Source organism: Vulpes vulpes, chromosome 2, assembly GCF_048418805.1.
Source record: "Vulpes vulpes isolate BD-2025 chromosome 2, VulVul3, whole genome shotgun sequence".
NCBI lineage: Eukaryota > Metazoa > Chordata > Mammalia > Carnivora > Canidae > Vulpes > Vulpes vulpes.
This window is the reverse complement of record NC_132781.1, coordinates 23,496,582-23,519,251: the sequence shown is the minus strand read 5'-3', so window position 1 is coordinate 23,519,251 and position 22,670 is coordinate 23,496,582. Positions and strand designations below refer to the sequence as shown.

At 55.5% G+C, this 22,670-nt stretch overlaps 1 protein-coding gene across 24 annotated transcripts in view; it reads right to left on the bottom strand.

The window, feature by feature from the left end:
- Positions 1 to 1,757: 1,757 nt before the first annotated feature.
- The window catches only part of SRCIN1 (SRC kinase signaling inhibitor 1), a 65,563-nt gene continuing 44,650 nt past the window's right edge, over positions 1,758 to 22,670 (bottom strand). For 14 of the 24 annotated variants that reach the window (XM_072747358.1, XM_072747371.1, XM_072747368.1 and 11 more), the window contains 12 exons: positions 22,325 to 22,417; positions 22,029 to 22,072; positions 21,524 to 21,708; positions 20,209 to 20,384; positions 14,322 to 14,452; positions 13,983 to 14,130; positions 13,396 to 13,642; positions 12,732 to 12,966; positions 11,022 to 11,176; positions 10,599 to 10,751; positions 9,912 to 10,034; positions 6,388 to 7,449 (listed from right to left, as the gene is read on the bottom strand). In XM_072747358.1, coding sequence (XP_072603459.1) covers positions 6,493 to 7,449; positions 9,912 to 10,034; positions 10,599 to 10,751; positions 11,022 to 11,176; positions 12,732 to 12,966; positions 13,396 to 13,642; positions 13,983 to 14,130; positions 14,322 to 14,452; positions 20,209 to 20,384; positions 21,524 to 21,708; positions 22,029 to 22,072; positions 22,325 to 22,417 — 2,647 coding nt within the window. In that variant the 3' untranslated portion in view covers positions 6,388 to 6,492. Of the gene's footprint in view, positions 2,135 to 5,797; positions 5,945 to 6,387; positions 7,450 to 8,428; positions 10,035 to 10,598; positions 10,752 to 11,021; positions 11,177 to 12,731; positions 12,967 to 13,395; positions 13,643 to 13,982; positions 14,131 to 14,321; positions 14,453 to 20,208; positions 20,385 to 21,523; positions 21,709 to 22,028; positions 22,073 to 22,324; positions 22,418 to 22,670 lie in introns of those variants that run through there. The other 10 variants (XM_072747378.1, XM_025995803.2, XM_072747374.1 and 7 more) reach the window with 4 other exon arrangements.

Genomic DNA, 22,670 nt, shown 5'->3' with positions numbered 1-22,670 from the left:
ACTGGACCACAGAAGCCAGGCCGATGTGCCCATCCTCCAGCCCCCCTCCGCCGCCAAAACAGCGGCCAGGGAGAGAGCGCCGTGGTTTTCTTTTTTTTTTTTTCTTTTTTAAATATTTATATATATTTATATTACGTATATTATATATATATAATATGTAAATATATTTTTAAAACAATATAAAATGTTAAGACACTTCACTTAAATGTAAAGAGTTGTCTGCAATTAAAAGTAATTGCATCATTTATGAGGTCCTTTTTTTTTTCCTATTTTCCAAGGTTTTTTTTTTTTTTTTCAGGAGGGATTTTTTTTTTTCCTCTTGTTATTTTTCAAAAAGGCCTGCTTGCCTTTGTACAAAAATGATCCAAAGCTAGAAAACAAGGATGAACCGACAAAAAACAAAACAAAAAGAAGGAAATGAAGAAACACAACCCCAGTCTCCCCTCCCTCCCCAACCCTCAACAGTTCCCCTGGCTCCCCCCAAACACTGACCTTCCAGCCAGGCCCCAGGGACTAGGAGGTCCTGCCCTTTCAATGGCTCCTTCTTTCTGTGCTTACTCTGGGAGACTACTCCCAAACCCTCCCCTGTGCTTACCTCACTTTGTGCTCCAAATAGGAATCCTGCTAGCTGGGACCCTCCACAATCAGCCTCCTCTTCCCCCACCCACATAACCCCCCTGCTGGCCCCTCATTGTGCCCTCTGGGGGCCCCCACTCCCCGGGCTGAGAACCAAAGCTGGTCTTTCCCTTCCCTTCTTGGGACCTGGTCACAAACCTCACTGCACAGCCTCTGCAAGGCAGGCATCTACAGGGTCAGGGCCAGGGGCGCTGGCTGGCTGGTCAGGCCTCAAGGACCCTCAGAGATCTCACCAGGGGTCACCAGCTCCCCATTTAAATATCATCTCACCCCCTTCCCTGAAAATCCTCAAATCTCAAAGAGGATGGTTAAAGGTCAAGTCACCTGACCTTTGGGTCAGCGCTGTCCTCACTGCCCCCCAATAGCCCTTCTCTGTTCCCCCTGCTGCCCTCACAATCAGACCCTTCCCCCCCTCAGGCCCCCAAATCTAGTTTTCTAGGCCCTTCATCCTCGCCCACCCCACCCCCATTAAATAAGTTAATGTCATTTAAAGTGCTAAATTAGGAAACTGAAAGTACCAAATAGTCCTCCTCGGGGCTGCTCTCTTCCAGGGTGGGGACCCCAGTGTCAGGCTGGCCGTGCACAACCCACCGTCCAAAAGGGTCCCCCTGCTCCTCCTCGCTTGGCACAGGCTAGGCAGCTCCTCACCGCAAGAAGGGAGTCCCAGGGAGCCAACTCCTCTCCATGGACACACAGATTCAAAGGCCTCACAGCCACCCCAGGGCCCCTCCAACCCTGGCCTCCCTCCGCAGCCCACCCGTCCTGACTCCAGGCCCACACGGGGCACAAGCGGAAGGGAACAGAAGGAAGGGAACGGAGCAGCAGAGTTTGGTCCTGTGGAGGTTGGGCAGCCGGGGCGCTTCCAGGGCGAGTCTCCCCGCCAGCCTGAGAGCGGGCTTGGTCCAACGTCCAGAGTCTCCTCCAGAAAGGCTTCCGAGGAAGGAGAGAGGGGTGTCTTGCCGCTCCAAGTCTCCGTGGCTCAGAGTTTGTTTGGAGTGCTCTCAGAAGAGAGTGTAGGGTACAGGAAATTTTAAGATGGATTCGGGAAGAAGCAGGTAAAGAGAGAAGGAAGGATGACAGGAGGCGGGCCAATTTGGAACAGGAAAGTCAAAGGAAGGTGGTGCATTTTGGTTTTTAGTTTTACTGTTTTGCTTAAAAAAAAAATCAAAAGTGAATCATTTAAAAAACCAAAAACACCAACAGAGGATAATGGGTGTAGAGGAAGGCCGTACCCGTGGCAAAGCCTTCCGAAGGTGCAGAGCATGGTGTGGGGGTAGCGTTGGAGATGAAGGGAAGAAGAGCAGGGAGAGGAGTGGCAGGGATGAGGAGGGGGACAGGCTGAGGCGGAGGTGGGTGGAAGCTTCTAGAAGGAAATGGAAGAATTCCTTGCCCCAAAGGAAGTCAATACAGGGATGGAGGTTCTGGAAGCCGTGGGCTTTTCTGAGACTGGGCTTGAGGTCTCATTTGACCCGCTCATCTCTTTAGATGGTTTAGTGGCCTGGAATAAAAACAGAGGTCATGGGTCAGACAGGAAGAGAGATCCTTCATGCTGGCCCCCAGCTGGTTTTAAAAAACCCCAAACCTTCACACATCTAAGAGAAAGTTGATTGCAAAAGGAAGAAGCCAAAGGAGCATCTGGAGAGAGTGATCCCCTGAGATGGGGAGGAGGGGGCCACAGTGGGGGTGTGGAGTAGGGTGGGGGGGTTTGGTGTGGGCATACGGTTGATTCAAAGGCTTGGGGACCTGGGTTATTGACAGGAAAGAGAGCAGGTGGAGGAAGAGAGACCAGAGAAACACAAGGGGGGCTACACCCAGGGCAGGTAGACAGGGGAGATGGAATGGGGAAGGGAAAGGAGAAGTGGAACAGGCTAGAGGCCACAGGGGCACAGGCAGAGAGGGGAGTGGCCCCAGTCGGGAGTAGGTAGGTTCTTTTTTTTTTTTTTTTTTTTTTATGATAGTCACAGAGATAGAGAGAGAGGCAGAGACACAGGCAGAGGGAGAAGCAGGCTCCATGCACCGGCAGCCCGATGTGGGATTCGATCCGGGTCTCAGGATTGCGCCCTGGGCCAAAGGCAGGCGCCAAACCGCTGCGCCACCCAGGGATCCCGGGAGTAGGTAGGTTCTTAGTCTCAACCCGCCAGCAGCCCAACCAGGCCCCTTCTGACCTCTGCAGGAGCCTGACACTAAGCAGAAGGTCTTGAGGGACAATGGGACAATGTGGGGCAAGCTTGTCCTCCTGGGAGAGCACTTCTCTGAAGAACCCTCCCCTCCCCAACCAGATCCCACCTCCAAGCTGGAGGAAAACACACTCATTGCATCCTCATTGCATCCAGCCTCTGGCCCAAGGCAGGAAGTCCTGCTGCATCCCCTACAAATGTTCTTCCAGGTTCCAGCTGCACCTTGGGGGTTGCGGGTCATGGGAGATTACTCCCTCTCAGTGTGTGCTCTGCTCATTGGTCAATTCTGATAGTTAGAGACAGCCGCACCTCCCTCCACCCCTAGCATACACCCTGTGTCTATAATGGTTCTGGAAGTTTGTAGAGTTCCAGAGGAGGATGTGTCACAAATGCAGCTTTCAGGGCCTTTCCCCAGAATACATCTCTGGCCCAGGCTCAGGAAATCTGCATTTTAGGCAGGCACCCTAGGTGACCCTGCTGCACACATAACTTTGAGAACCACTGGGCTGCACAGATCAGATTTCTGTGTATTCACTGCCCGCTCCCCTCTCCCTTGCCTTGCATAGCTACAAGTGGGATTACTGAACAGTCTTGATTAAAAAAAAGAAAAAGAGGAGAAGAGAAGAAAAGAAAAAAAAAGGAAAGGAGAGGAGAAGAGAAGGAAAGGAAAGAAAGGAAAGGAAAGAAAAGGAATGGAAAGGAAAGGAAAGGAAAGGAAAGGAAAGGAAAGGAAAGGAAAGGAAAGGAAAGGAAAGGAAAGGAAAGGAGAAGAGGGTGCATCACCAGGTACCTCCTGCAGCTCCGGTCGGGCAGTGTGGCCGCCTTTCCCAGCCCCCAGTTACCACCCATTACTGGGTGGGCTCTATTGGGTGCCTGATGGTGGGGAAGGCACATGGTGCCTCCAGCAGTCAGCCAGGGCAGGACAGAGACCTGGGACCCCTGGGAGTGAGGGCAGCCACACAGAGGGTGGGGAGGCCGGATGATTGGACAGCAGGACCATCTGACAAGATGTACCAGGGCTGGGACAGATTTCTTTTTTTTTTTTTAACATTTTTTAAAAATATTTTATTTATTTATTCATAGAGACACAGAGAGAGAGAGAGAGAGAGGCAGAGACACAGGCAGAGGGAGAAGCAGGCTCCACGCAGGGAGCCCGACATGGGACTAGATCCCGGGTCTCCAGGATCACACCTCAGGCTGCAGGTGGCGCTAAACCGCTGCGCCACGGGGGCTGCCCTGGGACAGATTTCTTAGCCCCGGTAGAAGAGGAGGGGTCCGTGGTTTCCCGTCTGCTCCAGGCCCCAGATCCCTACATCCCTGGGAATCTGCTACCATCCCAGCCCTGGATCATGAGCACGACATCTAAGAGCCTGTTCTCTGTAGTATAAGGCACCGTTGCATCCCCTATCTCGGAACTTTCTTCCCCCCAGTTTTGGTGTCTCTGGTTCTCCTTCTCCTTGTCACTGTCAAAGGGAGCTTTGAGCCTCAAATGTTAGAACCATGTGATGAGAGGAAGGCCCCTGCCCAGCCCTTGGTGCTGACAAATGTACAAATGGATGAAGACAGAGTACAACAGAGGACGATGGGGACTCTCCCTCGCAGAGCACTCTGGGGCTTTCCCGGGTCTTTCCACACCTGGTGTTATGTGACCTCAGAACACTGCGGCTGGCCTTCATCTCCACTGTACAGATGAGAGAAGAGCCAGCAGGAGGCAAGGACTTTGACCAAGTTCACAGCCTGAGCTGATGGGAGCGGTGTCCGGGCCCAGAGGACAGAGGGCCAGGTGACCCAGGGTGGCTGCAGCAAATTGAGGGTGTGGGGCAGAGAGCACCAGGAGAGTGAGGGAGGAACCCAGGCTGCCCACAGAAGTGCCCTGCAGCAGGTGAAGGACTGGATTATCTCACCTGGCGGGGAGCAATGGGCATGGGTTTGAAGTGGGGGGAGGATGACATAATCAAATCTGCGTTTTACAAACATCCCTCCCTCTGTGCTCGCTTAGGCAGCACCTACACAAACATCCCTCCCCAGCCTGCAGGTCTGGGAAAATAGGTTAGAGGTGATAGAAGTGACAGGGAGACCATATAAGGCCATGCATTTAACCTCCTGCCTCTGAGCCTAGAACCTTCTTCAGGTCACAGCATCTGGAGATCACACAGCGCCCACTCCCACCCCAGCACCCACAACAGGCCTGGCATGCAGGAGCTGCTCAGAAATACTTACTGAACCAAATGAGTACACAAAAGGTCTCTCTCAGTATCTAGGCCCAGGGACCACCCTGCACCTTCTGACCCAGCCACGCAGTGGGTCACAGGACAGAAACACCCACAGGTGAGGCTGTCAACTCTGTACATTGGCCCCAAGCCCGCTGACTAAATCTGAAAGAGGGTATAGTACCCTTGTCATTCCCACCCCACTGAGATCCCCTTCCTCTCCCCACTGACATCAATGGAACCCACCAAAGCCCAAACAATGAAAAGCAGATGCAAAAATTGGTTTCTCCCTCAGCGGGGAGATGGTCTGAGAGCCAAGACGGAGGCCAAATGAGAGTGGGGTGGGGGCAGAGAGCAGGGGGCTGAGAGCAGGGAGAGGAAGCAGAGCAGAGCAGAGCAGAGGCAGGAAGACAAAGGGACTTCGAAACCCTCTCTCCCATCCCAGGGCAGGCCCGGCCTTGGAAGGCATCGGGCCAGTGGGGACATAAGTCCTCTGGGTCACCCTCCTCCAGGAGCAGCTGGGGAGAGGGCCTTCTGTGACCCGAGTGAGGGTAAGGAAAGGAGAATGTCCTGGTTGAAAATACATATTCTAAACCAGATCCTGAGTGCTGGGGCTGGCAGGAGGAGAGAAAAGATAGCTCAGGGGACCAGAGGGGCCATCCTGGCAGGGAGGTCGTCTCTGGGCAGCTGGCAGGTGCCCAGAACACAGCCCTGCAGGGGAAGGGGAGGGGCCTGGGTGGGCCAAGCCCTGCCCACCCCACCGCGGGTGCCTACCTGCTGCTGGGCCTGGATCCTCATGTACTCTGCCCTCTGCTTGCCATGCTTGCCTTTGTCGGGGCTGCCTGCCTGGCCCTGGACCGCCTTCAGCCGAGAGGCCCCTGGAGTCACCACCTTCATGGGTGGCACGCTGCCACCACCGCTCTGCAGGAAGAGAGACAGGGTGGGGGTTGGAGGTGGGATGGCACCTGAATCCTAGGTGTCGGGTGGGGTCTCTGGGGCTGGAGGCTCCTCAATGGGCCCTTTGAGACCTGGAGACATTTGCACCCCCTGGCTCCACATCCCAGGCCAGGACTCAGGTCATTCTCTGAGACCAGGGTTAAGGCCTCCCTTCAGAGGGGACAGCCACCCTGTTCCCCCAGCCAGGTTCCCAGCAGCTCCCCAGTGAGGGCTTTTTGGTGGTTTCCTTGAGTAGCCCAGGAGCAGCAGGTACCCTTCTGGGGGAACCACTTCTAAATTGAGAGTCCCTGCCATCACCCCCACTCCTGACAAGGTACCCTTTCTTGGGTCTCACAGAGCATGCCTGAGACCTGAGGGGGTCTTTATAATGGCAGACAGAGTGGGACTGGCAGCCCTGGACCCCCATCTTCCTCTAATTGGGAGGATGGGGGTAAAGTCTCCCTACAGATGTGACAAGTCTGGCTCCTCCAAAGCACCCCAGGTACCACCCTGCCCAGAAGGACTCTGAAGATTCAGAGGCGCAGACAGAGAAACAACAGAGGCAGAAAGTCAGACAGGAATTGGGGCGGGGGGAGTGTGGGGCTGGAAAAGGAGGAGAGAACTTTATTTGTTGGTTTAGAGATACAGAGCAGAGGGGAGAGGACCTGGTCCCTGGCAGGGCTGGTTGGGCCGATCCCTGGGGAGGCTGGCTTCCCAGCCCCCCGGGGCTCTGCCCGCAAACCACACCCAGTGCCAGGCTCCCAGGAGGCTGGCAGGAGCTGAGGAAAGGCTGGTGGGAGGAGGGGGCTGGCATGGTGCTGCTGCAGCTCCCCACCCCCTCCAGCTCTGAGGACTGAGACTGGAGTGTGAAGGCAGGAGGAGAGGCTAGGGGAGGAGGCAGCCACCTGGGGACCGGGTGGCAGGGGTGGGGGGCTGCCAGGGAGCCCCACGGCGAGGGCAGTGCCCATCTGGCTCAGGGTGGCTTCCAGCTCCCGGAGCGTTTCCTCCAGGCTGTCCATTCGCTGGGTGGTGGCCCCTCTCACTGTGCAGCCTAGGCCACCAGTGGGCTGGCCCCTGGGCTCCCCACTGCAGGATTGGGTGTCCCGGCCGCTGTCCTTGGGGGTCTCCTCTGGGTGGGTCTCAGCAGTGGGGGGCTCCTGAGTCCCATCAGGGGCTGGTCTCCAAGGACACTGAGCCCCGGGTCCTCCCTCCTCAGGGGTACAGCTCTCTGTCCCCAGTCTCTTCAGAGCAGTCCCTTCTGTGTCAGGCGCCAAGCTGCTCCTAGGCTGGGAGGCCCTGGCCACCACCTCTGGCAGGGCACGGGCACCATCACAGCCTCTCCCATTGCCAGGCAGGGTCCGGGGACGCGGAGTGGGAGTTGTCCTGGGACCAGCTTCCTCGGGTCTGGCCTCTGGTGGTGAGGGAGGGTTGGGGGTACACTCTGTCAAGATGATCTGGGGGACGCAGAAGGCCCTGGGGCTTGGGGCAGCCTGGGGGGAGAAGAGAGATGAGGGAGAGTCTGATCGCTGCAAACCGAATCCCCTGAGCTAGGATGAGGGTTTACATGGGTGAGCCCAGTCCATTCCTTTCATAGATGGGGAAACTGAGGCAGGTGAGTGTGGTGACTGAGTTTCCTTAGCAAGAGGCAAAGCCAGGACTAGAATTCAGGCCTCTTCCCACCCCATGCTATGGTCTCCCACTTTTTGGCAGAGACGCTGGTCCCCCCGTAGCACAGACACAGGTTTACCTCTCACTGCCCGTGTGAAACTCTGGGAGCCCAGGGGCACTCCCAGGAGTCTGCCCATCTGTGCAACAAGGTAACAAAAGCATGGAGTTGGTGGAGAATTTAGTGAGCTCACATGGGTGTGTGCTCAGAACAGTGCCTGGCATATTGTAAGCACCTGGCAAATGTTAGTTAGCTCTTTATCAAACTGACCTGAGTGGCCTCTGGCCTCAGAGGGTAGGGGCTGTCACCCTCACCTTAGGCCAGAGACTTCTGGTTCCCTCATCCCCTACTTCTGGAGCTTTTCCAAGGGCTTCACAGCCACAAGGGGAGGGACGAGGTCCCTCTGCCGCACACATGCTCGGTAAAGCTAGAGCAACTGCTCTTGTGGAGCATCACCTGCTCTGGCTTTGGGGGGGCTCCACCCACTACCCCCCAAATTGAGTGAATTCTAGTCTAATTCAGACCATATGTCTTCCTCTTTAGTCTTTACTATGACCCATGAAATGGCTACTGCTCTTATGGTTCCCACTTTACAGATAAGGAAACTGAGCATGGGTGTCATGTGATTCACTCAAGGTCACTTATCCACAGTTAGTGGCAGAGCCAGGATTTGAACCCAGGCAGTGTGACTCCAAGTCCAGAGTTCTTTCCACTAAAAGGAGCCATGAGGATATTCCAGGGAGGTAGCTGGGACCTCAAGCCCCCCTCCCAAAGCCACCCACCCAGCCCTGCCACCTGCTTACCTGGATGGAGGTGGAGAGTGCTGACTGGGAAAGCAGAGAGGCGACCCATGCCTGCCCAGCTCCACTGCCCGATGGCGCCTCCGGACGCAGGGGGTAAGCCAGCCCGAAAGGCCAGCAGAGGGGCTTTGCCCACTCAGGGCAAACTCAGTCAAGCCCAGGATTGACTCCCAGGGGCCAGAGAGAGGCAGGGGTGGGTGCAGTAAGCCAAGGCACCAAGGGCACAGCTAGCCCAGGGGGCACCCCTTGCACACTGCTCATCCCCAGACAGCTCCTTGGACTGCCCTGTGCCCATCCTTTGCCCAGCAGACAGTCTTGTCCACCTGTCTGCTCCTCCTGGCCAGGGAGTCAAAGCACCACCAAGCCTCAAGCCAGGCCAGAAATTAGGTATCGGGCAGCACGGAGCCCGCTGTGAGCCAAAGAGAACCAGACAAGGCAGGTGAGCACATGCTGGGGGGCGGGGGGGCAGGGGGGCTGCCCTCCCCAGAGTAGAGGCCCTCCTGCCCCAACCTGACTAGAAACAGGGAGAGATCCCCAGACCACCTCCCCCAGTTCCCCTTCCCCGAGTGCAGTCCCCTGGGGGTACAGACGGCAGGTCCACCCCAACATTCCCAGGAAAGGATAAAGAGAAAATTAAGTGCAGCAGGACAGTAGCAAGGACTGAAGTTAGAGAGAAGGTACAACTTCCCCATGCTGAAAGACAGAACCAGCAGCCAAGGAAGGGCATGGCTTCCTTCTCCAGGATTCCTGACCACTGGGGCCATGGCAGAGAGGGAGGCTGTAAATGAGTCTTTCTCCTGGGGTGTCCCGGCCCCCAGTGCAAGGCATAGATTCTAGTGGGAGAAACGGAGCCCCACCAGGCACTGGCGGCAGAGGAGGGGGTTCGGGGGCAAGGGCTCAGGACAAAGTCAGATTTTGAGTTGGCCTAAAGTCATGTAGTGAGCTGGACCCGAGCTCCAATCTTGGCCCAAGACAACACCCAGGCTCCGGGGCAGACCTAAACTCTGGCTGTGGATTGGAACAAAATACCCAACTCAGAATTAAGCCTGTAAGAAAATGCGGACACAGGACACCTGGGTGGCTCAGAGGTTGAGCATCTGCCTTCAGCTGAAGGCGTGATCCCGGGGTCTGGGGATGGAGTCCCACATCAGGCTCCCTATGGGGAGCCTGCTTCTCCCTCTGCCTATGTCTCTATGTCTCTCATGAATAAATAAATAAAATCTTTAAAAAAAAAAGAGAGAGAAAGAAAGAAAACGCGGACACGGTGGGTGTGCCGCCAGGTACCAGCCTGCTAGAGTCTCAGAGAGGGAGCAGGCGGGAAGGGTTATGCACCTGCCCTTGGAGCTGGGGAGGGGTGAGGCTGTGGCAGTGGTGGGATTTGGGGAGGTGACCGGCGTGTTAGCAGGTTAGCGTGAGAGGTGAGGAGAGGAAGGTGTGGAGGCACAGGCAGAGAGAGAGCCGTGAGAGGTGGGGGGCAGCCCGTTACCTTCCATGTGGGGCCCTGGGCTGAGCCCCCAGGGGGCCCCAGGTCCTGGGGTGCCAGCAAGGTGGGGATCGGCTGGCGGCGGGGCGTGGGGGGGAGGGAAGACACTGAGCTTCTCTCAAACACCTGGGGAGCAGAAGGTGGGGGCAAGTTTGGAGAAGGGGGCACAGGGAGGACAAGGGTGCTGGCCTGTGGCCCACAGGGAAGAACCCCAGCCTTACTCCTTGGCCCCTCACCAGGCTCACTGGCCACTCTGCCCTCCGTCTTGTCTCTTCCTCCAGAGGCCTAGGTGGTCAGGGTCTCCAGCCACTTGGGGAGCAGGGCTGAGAACACTTGAGTATGGGTGACTTACAGCATGGGGTGAGGGCACCTGAAGGTACTCGGGTATCAGGGTGTTACAGCACTCTGTTCTCAGAACACTCAGGGGTGGCTGTGTGAGAGCACAGAGGGTCTCGGGGCAGTTGTAGGGGTCCCAGAGACTACAATAAGGAAAACTCAAACCTGCAAAGAGGGACTTCAGACCCCGTCCCCCCACTTTACAGTGGCAGAGAAATGGAGGCAAGAAGGACAGTTCCCACACAGGCCAGCCTTCTGCAGGAGCCCAGGTCACCTCTCACAGGGTCAGCTTGGTGGGCAAGAGAGAAGGGGCCCGGCTGAGGACTTGGGGAGCCAGGCATGCCCCTGACCCACCTCTAGCTCGGCGATGATGCGGTCCTCATCGTCCTCATCTTTGATGGCAGAGGCCATGATGGGTGGCGTGGAGGCTGGGCGGGCCACTTCAGACACTGTTCGGCGCAGCTTCACTTGGGGCTTCTGCACCTCCAGCTCCTCGGACTCGGCTTTCTGCAAGGCCCAGGCCCTGGTCAAGACCAGGCTCTGCAGCCCCTCCAGCACCAGCTCACCTCCTGGGCCCCACCCGTTCCAGACTGGCTCCACCCCGACCTCCTCATCAGCACGCTCGCTCCTCAGTCCCCTGCCAGTTGGCCCCCTTCCCAGGGTGGGAGCCCCACCCAGAAGCAGAGGTACCACTGGCCAGCCCCCTTCTTTTCTTCTGCCCTATGGGGTCTTCAGAGGCCACCTTGGGTATCCCATGGCCTAGGGTGGGCTTGGTACCTTGATGAAGGCCGAATCCTTCTTGCTAGTGACCACGACCTCTCCTGTGCGCGTGGTGGTGAGGCCGTGGGAGGAGGGGAAGCTCCGGCGGGGAGGGGGTGGCGGGGGCGACTTGGAGGGCTTCTCCGTGCGGTACCGAGGCACTGTCAGCTCATCTGTGGGCAGCCAAGGGGCTGGGGGTCAGGGGGTCCTTGACCTCACAGTCCATGCACCAAGGTGATGAAATATGCTTCCTCCTCCAGGGAGGATAGGGGAGGGAAGCTCAGGGAAACGACATGGCCCCTCCTCCTTCTCCTCTCTCATCTCCCCTTGGAACCCATGTCTAGCACTTCTCTTAGTGCTTCTCTTAGACCCAAAGTGTGGTCAGTGAACCAGGACCAGCAGCCCAGCAGCTCATTACAAATGCGGAAGCTCGGGCCTCACCCTTGGTTGCTGAATCAGAATCCACATTTTGACAGATTTCCAGTGATCTTGTGCATACACTCACTCAGAAGCGCTGCCCTAATCCATCTCTTCTCCTCTGCCCCTCTGCTGCATCTCTGCACTCTTCTCTGTCTCTTCTCCATCTTGCAAGAGCCTGACCCAACCCCCTAGGCTCTCCCTGCTCCTTTCTCCAGGGGTGGGGGTGGTTTCCAGGGCAACCTACAGAAAAGTCACTCAAACCTGACATTCCTCTGCCTTTGAGCCTCCTGGCTCCCCAAGACCCCAAATCATGTGCAAGCTCCTCCGCTCAGCACCTTCCACGACTGCCCATTTTCAGCCTCAGCTCTGCTCGCTACTTCCCAGCTTGAACCTCGCTCAGCAACACCAAACACATCCCTCAAGGCACTTGCACGTGCTGCTACTCTCTAAAATGCTCTCCCTCACTGTCCAGGGAAAGGCCCACTTGTTTTCAAGACTCCAAGGCAACGTGACCCCCAGTGGGCAGCGCTCCCCACCCTCTCAGGGCCTCCTGTAGGACTGCAGGCCACTGCCGCAGTTAGCACCTTCATCCTCTTTCTGGTTTACACACTGAGTAGGGCCTGGGACAGATCACTTAGCTACGCTGAGCCTTAGCGTCCTCATCTGCAAGATGAGAATAATGACTGTATCTGCCTCCTGGGGTTGCTGCAAAATCGTAAGGATTTCTATATACAATGCATCTGGAGTAGCCTGTCACATAAGCACACGATAAACAAAAATGTTAGTATTACACTAAAACCTCCTTGAAAATAAGCAGTGTCTTGTTTCCTTATCTCTGGCAATCAGCACACAGTAGGTGCTTAACAAATACAGATAGCAGGATGATAATTGCTATTTCTGGTTGGATTTCTGCTTCCCCTGTGGGCTGGCAGGCTCAGCAGGACACAGAAATCATATCCATGAGGACCGGCACCGTGCCCCGTCTTGCCACAGCCTGGTGCAGAGCATATACTCGGTCACAATGTACAGGCGGTGACTCTTGGTCCCAGACTGGCTCCTCCTCCATGTGGGCCTCTCAGCAGCAGTTAGGGCAGTGGGAAAAGCCCTATGTGGAGTCCAGCTCTACCCTGTCCTCTGGGTGTCCCTACAGCAGCTGAGGGTCAGGCTGCTGATGCCCTAGCATCTCCCTTCTCTGGCAGTCTGACCACACAGATTCTCACACCCAGGTACCTCCCCCAACAACCTGAGAGCTCCTGAAGATGGGGCTCTCCTCCTCTGGGCTCTTCAGTCCCCCACCTCTCCCCATACCTGAGCCCCTCCTTCCACTGGGCTCCGTTCGAGGGGCTGCCTTCTGGCCGTGGGGGACCTTGGGGGGTTTGTGGTCAGGGGTGGGGGCCAGGCCTGGGTGGGCCTTGCTCGCACAGTCTAGGTCAGGGATGGCCTTCAGCAGCTCTGCTTGTGTCTCCTCCAGCAGCCGGTTGATGTCCTTGGCGCTGTACTGGGTCAGGGCTGCCCGCTTCTCCTCCCAGTCCCGTTCAGCAGCCTTGAGAGGAGGAGCAAGAGTCAGCACTGAAGCAGCGGCCCGGCTCCTGGACTCTGGGCATGCAGCCCCTTCCCCCAGCCACACATGCCAGGAATGGAGAAGGAAGGTTGGCCCAGCCCCCAGGAGACCCTCAGACTTCTTGAGTATTCTATGCTCTCCCTGTTAGGTCTGGAATGCCACCTTCATTAGCCCCATTTTGGGACATTCTATTCTGTTTCATTGACCACACGGTCTATTCTTAGGCCAACATCACACTGCCTTGATTGTTAATAGTGGTATAAAATGTTTTTCTGTCTGGCAGAACTAATGTCACCATCATTGTGCTCCTCCAACATCCTCCTCCTCCCAGGAAAAAGTACCCAGTCTAGGATGGTGGTAAGAATGTGTGAGCCTAGCTCATGCCCCCCACCCCCGTCTCAGGCCCAGCACCTCAACAGACACAGCCTTGTCCACGCTTCTCTTGCCAGCAGCATCCAGGCCTTTGGTAGGGTTGCCCCCCTTGGGAGTAGGAGGGGCTCCCTCGGCCGGCCCACTCAGCTCATGGAGGTTCAGTGGAGGGCTAGCGGGTGCCATTTCGAAGTCCAAGTTCTTGCTGAAGTCTGTTTCAGCCGTCACCTTCTTGGGGGACTGATTCAGGAGGTTGTTGGGGGGTGGCCACACCCCCTCATCCACTTGCCTGGGGTTGGGAGAATTAGGAGCAGCTGTGAGGCCAGAGCGTTGACAGCCCCATGCAAGGGAAGCCTGGCCTGGGGGAGGTAGAGGGTGAGGAGGGCTCTGGGATCTTGCAGGACAGAGGGAGGGGCCTGGGAGGAGTGACTGCATCCAGCGGAAGGGAGAGCCAAGCCTGTACCCTGCCAGGGGTCATAGGTCAGAGTGGAGGTAGAGATCCAGTTGGCACATCAGTGACCTCTAGAGGAGTCAGGGTAAGGGGTCAAGCTGATCTATCCATCTATGCCCAGTGTGTGACCTCATGGGAAATCGGAGGTCCGAGATTAAGAGGTCAGGGAGAGAAAGACCTTCGGATCTGGGCCAGCATGTCCGTGACCCCACGGCAGCGTTTGAGTAGCCCATCCAGGCGCTGTGGCTCCTCCTTCAGGAACTTCACCGCCTCCACCTCCACACGCAGTACTACCCGCATCTTGCTCTGCAGGCCTGGGAAGTGAGCTGAGGGGACCAGGACAAGTGAGCTGGGGAGGGAGCAGCTCCCAAGGATGGGGAGGAAGGGCAGCAGGGAGGGCAGTGTCTGGGGGGCAGGGGTGCAGCAGGGACTCCCGCCCCGGGACCACATGCCACTCGGGACCACATGCCACTCGCTCGCTTGCTTGCTTGCCCGCCTGCCCAGACGCTGGCCTCACCCTTGAGCTCAGTCAGGGTCTCCCCAAGCTGCTTCAGCACCAGCGCCTTCTCTTCCAGCTCTGGCCCAGGCACCAGCCGGTGGTTGTGGGACACATCCCGCTGGATCTTCTCCACCGACTTCTCCAGGTCACTGCAACCAGAGAGAGACCCTCTCAGCCCCTCTGGCCCCAGCCCAGCCCCCTAAAATTGGGCAAATGGGAAGAAATCAGGACATCAGTCAGATCAAAATTAAAAGCCATCCACTGGGTCACCTGGGTGGCTCAGTTAAGCATCTGCCTTTAGCTCAGGTCATGATCCCAGGGTCCTGGGATAGAGCCCCACATTAGGCTCTCTGCCCAGCAGGGAGTCTGCTTCCCCCCCTCCACACATGCACATGCTCTCTCTCTCAATAATAAATAAAATATTTATAAATAAATAAATAAATGCCATCCATCAGGCTCCATGCCCAAATAAAATCAGAAATGCCAAACCCCAGAGATAAGACTTCAGACGAGTTCCTTAATAGGTATCTTGGGTTCCCCCACCTTGCTGTCAAAGTTCTGGTCTTTAGCAACATCAGCCCAAATATCTCTCCCTATAACTTGCATCCTCTGGTTCTCATTCTGCCAAGGAAGCAGGAGACAATCCAGCAGCCTTTCAGGGAACTGCAGGCAGCTGTGTGTGCCCCTACAAAGTCTCGTCCCTTGAGGGGTGGCACCACTTTTCTCAAATAATCCACTCAGCCTCTTTCCTTGAAGACAAAACTGCTTTCAAGTGTTAAACGGTTTATGCTGAGCATCTGCCATTTTAAAACCCACATCTTGGGATCCCTGGGTGGTGCAGCGGTTTAGCGCCTGCCTTTGGCCCAGGGCGCAATCCTGGAGACCCGGGATTGAATCCCACGTCGGGCTCCCGGTGCATGGAGCCTGTTTCTCCCTCTGCCTATGTCTCTGCCTCTCTCTCTCCGTGTGTGTGTGTGTGTGTGTGTGTGTGTGTGTGTGACTATCATAAATAAATAAAAATTAAAAAAAAAATAAAACCCACATCTTTCTAAAATGTAAGTCACACCAAGTCATTACCTTCTGTGTTGAACCCTACACATAGATCCCATTGTCCTGAGGCTAAAATCCAAGAGAAGAAGGGCATGAAGGTAGTAGCTGAAAAGTTGGCTCTATAGTCAGATCCAAATTCCAATCCCAGCTCTGCCCGTCCCAGCAGAGAGATCTTGGACAAGTTACCTACTATTTCTGGGCTGCAACTTCCTCAACCAAAAAAAAATGGGGGTAGTAAGAGTTCTTCCCTCCAGGGGCCATTGTGAAGATTAACTGAGCCAATGCAGAGACGCCAGGATGGCTCAGATGGTTAAGCATCTGAGCTCCCAGGGTCCTGGGATCAAGCCCTGCTGAGCAGGGAGCCTGCTTCTCCCTCTCCCCCTGCTCATGCTCTCTCTTACTCTCTTGCTCTCTCTCTCTCTCTCTCTCTCAAATAAATGAATAAATTCTTTAAAAAAAAATAAGCCAATGCAGATGGGAAAAGGGTGGTAAAGGGTCAGTCCCTGGGGGCTACTCTTAATTTCCCTCCAGCCACATCCCGTCTTCACCTGGCTTGCTTCTGTTTAGAACTGTCCACAACTTCTCCAAGGTCCTTGTATGTGCTGCACTGTCTGGGCCTTTATAATGTCATTTCCCTTGCCTCCCACACTCCACTCACACACATACACATGTGCATACACATGCACATGTGTAACCAATTCCCACTCCTCCCTCAGGTTTCAATGGAAACTGCTCCCCCACTCCCTGCACTTGGGGTTGGGGCTCTGCTTCCTGCCTCACAAAAACCCTCAGAGCTCTTGCATGCTGGGCTCGGTAGCTCCTGGCAGGCGGGGACCATGTCTTCTGGATTCATCTCCAACTGCCAGCTCCCGGCACAGTGCCTGGAGCAGAACAGAGGTCCAGTAAATAATTGTGGAATGAATGAGTAAGTGAAAGAAGGAACTGCTGCCCAGGTAGGTCATCTCAATTGTGTGACTTGAGTCACCAACATCCCTGACCCACATGCAGGACTTTACATGCATTCTTGTCAGATCCCATCTGCTGGAATTTAGCTCAACAATCCAGGCAGGAACAATGTTTGAATCTCAGTTCTACCATCCAACAGATTTGCTCCCCCTCAAAGCTCTGTGTCACTAGCAAATCTTATCAGCATGCCTATACATCTTCATCCAACTAGTGGATGAAAAGACAGACCACACTCGAGCAAGGACGAAATCCTGTGACTCAGCACTGCCAGCTGAAGAGCTAGCTTGTACTAAGTGCTTACTGTGTGCCAGGTGCCACAGGCAGCCCTCCACTTCCATTACCTTATTTAATCCTCATAAAAAATCCTGGGCATGGAAGCCATTATTACCTCCAGTCTACACACAAAGGTAGCTCAGACATCAGACTATGCTTCCCAGCCTCCCTTGCAGTTAGAAATGGCCATGACTGGGGCACCTTGGTGGCTCAGTGGTTGAGCATCTGTCTTTGGCTCAGGACGTGATCCCGGGGTCCTGAGATTGAGTCCAGCATCAGGCTCTCCATGGGGAGTCTGCTTCTCCCTCTGCCTATGTCTCTGCCTCTCCCTCTATGTCTCTTATGAATGAATAAATAAAATCTTTTTTAAAAAAAGAAATGGGGACACCTGGGTGGCTCAGCGATTGAGCATCTGCCTTCAGCTCAGGGCACGATCCCAGATCCAGGGATTGAATCCACATAGGGCTCTCTGCGAGGAGCCCGCTTCTCCCTCTATGTCTCTGCCTCTCTCTGTGTGTCTCTCATGAATAAATAAATAAAATCTAAAATAAATTAAAAACAAAAAAAAGGAAATGGCCATGACTGAGGTCCAGCCAATGCAATGCGAGTCAAAGGGATAACACGCTGCCTCCAGGCTGTCCTGTAAAAACCTCCCATGGAAGTTCCTCCATGCTCTTTTCCCCTTCCTCTGGGTTGAAAGGCAATGACCCTGCACATGATCTCCAAAGGCATATATTGAAGATGGAAAAGCCTCCATTAGCCTGGGCCCCTGAATGACTGCATGGAGGAGGGTCACTCCACTAACCCACCCAGTACTGTTCATGAGAAAATAAGATACGTCTGTTACTTTTGAACCATTATATAATTTGTTATAGCAGTTATCTTAACTAAGACAATAAGGTTTGGCATTAAAAAAAGAGAGAGGTTGAGGGACTTCAAGTAGCTTGTCTAAGGTTATACAAATATTTTGTGGCAAAGCAAGATCTATTCATGTCTGGCTTCAGCCATTGGACTCTGCTGCATCTCACTTCCACACTGGACCGACATCACCCCATACTCATCCCTGTCCCACTCAGCCCTTGCTCTGCCAAGTGGGAAAGAGAAACTGTTCTTTCCTGCTGTGTGGGACACCTAACTGGTTCAGAGTGTGCCAGTTTTCTAAAACAATCACTCCCAAACATCACTCTGATGGGGAAGAGACCCTCATTTAAAGGAGGACTCAGGTAAGCCTTCAGGAGGACACAACACCGTGACTCTCGGGCAGAAGGGACTTGGTCCTCAATTAGCACCTTGATTTTCTGGTCATGAAACCTGCCACAAGTTTTGGGCAGCCTCTGCAAGTGAGCTCCAGACTGGTCTAAGTCTAGACACCATTATCAGAAAGGGGTTGGGCTTTCCAGACCCAGGTTCAGTCCTAGAGGGGTGCAGGGTTAGGACAGAGCCAGCTCTATAATTTATGGGGCCTAGTGAAAAATGAAGATGCTGATCCTAGTTTAAAAATTATTTTTTAAAAAATTATTAAGAATTTCAAGATAACAACAGCCAAGCATAGGGCCATTTGGAGTGTGGGGTCCTGTATGGCTGTGTAGTTGGTATTCCTACAAAGCCCATGCTGGCTTAGTTCAAGTGAGGCTGCAGAAGCCAAAAGGTCTCAAGTCAGCAGAGGATACCCCTCAGGGCAATGTCTAGACAGAGCTCAAGGCCTTGGCTAGAAAAACAGATGAGAGTGATGCCTGGGTGGCTCAGAATGGCTCATGAATAAATAAATAAAATCTTAAAATAATAAAAAGAAAGAAAAAAGAAAAACAGGTGAGGGAGCCAAGCTGCATAAAGCATGGAACTGGTCTTAACTGCTAGCAAGATGCTGGGGCGAGCATCTTGCCAGCAGTGTGCCAAAACTGGCACACTCTGAACCAGTTAGGTGCCCCACACAGAGCAAAGCAGAGCAAGTGCAAGCATGCAGAGGCTACAGCCAGAGTAGGGGTAAGGATGGGCCTGCTGGTCCACCTAATACCCAGGGAGGCTATGGGAGCTGGTAGGGAGGGCTCTCATAGCCAAGCAGAGCCACCTCAGGGCTGATGGACAGCCCAGGCTGTCCCCCAAAAAGGCAGGAATCCCCTTCAAAGTGGATAGAGAGTCCTACCAAAAGCAATGTATCAGCCCCCAAGCTCTCTCAAGTGAGCAGTCTGAACAAGGGGTTTGATAACAGGACAGAGGATAGGGAGTCTGTGAGCTCCGGGAGAACTGAGGGCCCCAGGAAGCTGAAGACCAGACACTCATGTGACAGCAGCTTAAATCTGTTCTTTCATCTCTTCTGTCTCTGTGCTTTTATATTTTCTTTTATTTTCCTTTAATGTTTCAGTAAAGTTCCTTTTAAAAATCCCAACCCAGCTCCTCTGTGCTGAGTGAAAAAGGGGCAAGGAGAGAACAGAAAAGTTGGGTAAATGGAATTCTCTGGGGGGCAGGGTGACAGCTACCGGTCTGCTTGGAGATCTGAGGTTCTCACTAAGTTTTCACACCTGAAATGATGGGGTAGTGGCTGCCAGCTTATTGCCAAGTGAGATGGCCCTTTCATCTCAGCCTCAAGGGGTCATGGGAATCTTTGCCTTGAGCCCTACCAAAGTGCACAGGCTGTGTGGGTCCAAGGCTGAGAAGGAGGGACCCATCTCAAGGAGCCCTTTGCAAGCTGGGCTCCTCAGAGAAGCCTCCCCTAGCTCCCCAAAGTCATTGGCCAGTAGAACCCAAGCTCCCCCTGGAAAGAACTGCAAAAATCTTAATACTGGGCACAGATAAGGAAGCTGAAGCACAGAAGAGGGCGGAAACTGGCCTGATCACATAGTCTTTCAATGCTGGAGCCAGACTTCAGATCGCTTGTGCCCTGTGCCACCAAGAAGGAGGCCAGAGGAAGGAGCAAGGCCTCTGTCTCAGATCCCAGTGATTGACAAGGGAAGGCTGCTGTGGCCTGGGGGTGCTCACTGGGTGGATGGACAGCAAAAGGCAGTTTCTCCCTTCAACGGTGCCAGACAATGGAATCTTGGCCAGACAGCCATTTGCTAAATTTGGACCAGAAGACTGTCTCCAATTAACCCTTCCATGTCTAAGCATTTGGGAGCCGGGTGTTCTCTATTCCTCACTCCTTCTGAAAAAACTAGAGCCTTGTTTCAGCAGCACTAGGACTGAAGGAAGGTTTTCCTTGGCTGGCTCCAAGATAGGGGAATTGGAGTGGCGGCAGTGGTGGCTACCCAAGGGTCACTTTGTACAGGTCACAGGCCAGAGTGAAAGCAGACAGAGGACAGAGTGGAATCCTGCACCTGGCCACATGAAAATAAGGTGACAGGGCAGGGGGAAGCCAGACTGTGGACCATGAGATAGCAAAAAGAGGGCATGGAGCCAGGGGGAAAAAAAAGAGAGAAAAGAAATAAGGAATGGTGCCAGATGGTCAAAGGTTTGTGGGTCACAGAGAAATCAGGCCATAGAGGAGAGGGAAATCAGGCTTCAGACCAGACCAGTCACCTGTGATTCAGAAGGAAGGCAGCTGCACCTCCCAGGGAAACCAGGTTGCAGCCCAGGCCGCAGCGCCAGCCCTCCCTCCTCCGCGCCCCGGGCCCAGCCTCACTTGAGCTGCTGGGTGATGAGCTCCTCGTCGTTGAGGTAGCGCAGCCGCTCCTCCTCCACCAGGGTGCGCTGCCGCTGCAGCGGGTCCTCCTGCCGCCGCGCCGCCTCCGACACGCGCATGCTCAGCTCCGCCTCTGTGCCCTTGAGCAGTGCGCGCAGCGACTCCAGGTTTTGTAGCTGCGGGACGCAAAGGGACCGGTGGCCGAGGGTGGGAGGGGACCGAGGTGCTCGGCAGGCGAGGAGCCGGGAGGAGGCGGGCAGGGGACAGCCCGATGCTGGGCGGGCTCCCCAGAAGAAGCGGCTGCTCGGCTGCGGCCGTGAGCCCCAGAGAAAGGGCGGTATAGGGGAGAGCAGAGGTCCAGGGCTAGATTCTGGGGAGGAAGAGAGGCGGGATAGTGGAGAGAAAAGGGCTAAATTGGGGCGTGCGGGACGTGCGGCTCCGTGGCTGTGGCCGTGAGCAGCGTGATGGTGCGGGGCGGAGGACAGGTCACGGGCTGGGGAAATACACAGGCAGGAGAACGGGACGGGCGTATTTGGGGGGAGGCAAGAGGCAGCCCTCTGTAGGGCAGCGCCCACAGTGCGGCTGCGGCTTCGAGGCAAGACCGAAGCACTGGGGTTTCACAGAGATTCCGTGGCCAGCGCAAGAACATTTTTACGCTCGAACCCAGTTCAAAGGCCGAGTTGGGGCAACGGCGCGCGGGTGGGTGAGATCCTACCCGTTGCCCAGATGGCAGCTCTCTGCCCCCTCTCCAGCTTGTCTCTGCTCATTATTCTCACCTGATGGGCCCCAGGGCCCTCTCGAGGAGCGGGCACAGCGATGCCAGGCTCCTGACTGGTGGGACCATCTGCCAGGCGGGGCAGGCCGGGGAAAACTGCGGACTCGGGAAGGGGTAGTGGAGGGGGTGCAGGGGGAGGGCTTCCGCCCGACGGAGGGGAGGGAGGGGAGAAAGAATGCTGGGCAACAGGGAATCGGGACTGCCCTGAGGGATACTGGGGGGCGGGGGGGATGAGAAGGGGCTCAATGGGGTGGACTGGAGCTCCAGGAGAACGGTGAGTATTCAGGAAAGGGGAAGGAGGGCGCAGTGAGGGGAACCAGGGCGAGCGGTAGGGCTTGGTGAGAGAGCAGAGATTCCGCCAGCGAGCGGGAGCTCGAGGAAGGGTCGGGGGAGAAAGCGCTCGCAGGGGGGCCCAGTGAACCTCCAGGGGCATCTGCGCAGCGCGAGTGGGAGTGGGTGGGTTCCGTCCCGGAGGGGCTGGAGGGGGCGAGGCACGGGGCGAGGCCCGGGAGAGCGCAGAGGCCCGGGAGCGCGCAGTACCTGGAGCTTTCGCAACTGCTGAAGCTGGCTGCGCAGGTCACTGGTGCTGTTCTGCAGGCCACGCAGGTGCAGCTGCATCTGCAAACGGCTGATGGAGGTGGGCTGCCCCGCAGGTGTGCTGGCTGAAGGCGGGGGAGGGCCGGACACTGGGGTGGCGCCGCTGCTCCGGCTGCCTGACCCACAGGCTATAGAGAGGGATCACGAGGATGGGAGAAAGTCAACAAAACTTGAGCCTGCAAGGGGCCCGGACAAGGTCCCTCCCACCCCTGATACTCAGGGTAGCGGTAGAAGCACATGGCTCTGACTCCCTGCCCCAATTAGTGGGCCAGCCCTTCTGTGGGGAGCAAAGCACCAGGGCAAAGCCACCAGGGGTGAAGGTAACTGCTTATTGATCCTCTGAAGCCCACTGATGTATCTGATGGTTTAATTCCCACTTTACAGATTAGTAATCTGCGGTTCAGAGAGGGCAGGTACCTGGGGGGGGGAGGGGCAAAGGGCCACTCACGTGCTGAGGGGGTGCCTGCTCCATTGGAACCTTCAATCTTCTCGCTGTGGCACAGGGAAAAGATGGCCATCAGAGGGGCCAGGCTGACCCCAGACCATCAAAGCTGGGTGAGACTTTTAACATAATCTCCTCCAGTCCCCTGATGTCACGATGGAGTCCCAGAGAAGGGAAAGGGCTCACCCAGAGTCACACACTGAAACATTGGCAGAGCTGGGCCGGGTGCCCCTGCTGCCCTCTCTTCCTTCCTCTCACCCCAACCATAGGCCCTGACTGTAGTATTGAGATAGGAATTTTACCTGGGGGTCTCAGGCTCTGAGCCTCGTAGTAGGGCACTCTGTACCAGGCCCGTGAGGCTGGCAATCTGCTTCTCCATGGCCTCCATGCGCTCCCTGGAGAGGACGGTGGCTTTAAGCAACCCCTTCTCTGGGCTTGGGGTCCCTCTTACCTAGCCCCCTCATTCTGAAGATTGATAATTAGAGGAAATACCGTTCCCTCCCCAGCCACCAGCACACAGACAATGCAAAAGGCCCCAAGGCCAAAGGTTCAAGTCTTTGGTCCCCCTTCTAACACTGGTAAGGCTCCTTTCCATCTAACAGTCACCCCCTCCCTTGCCAGCCCCATCTCTCACTACGGGCTCCCTAA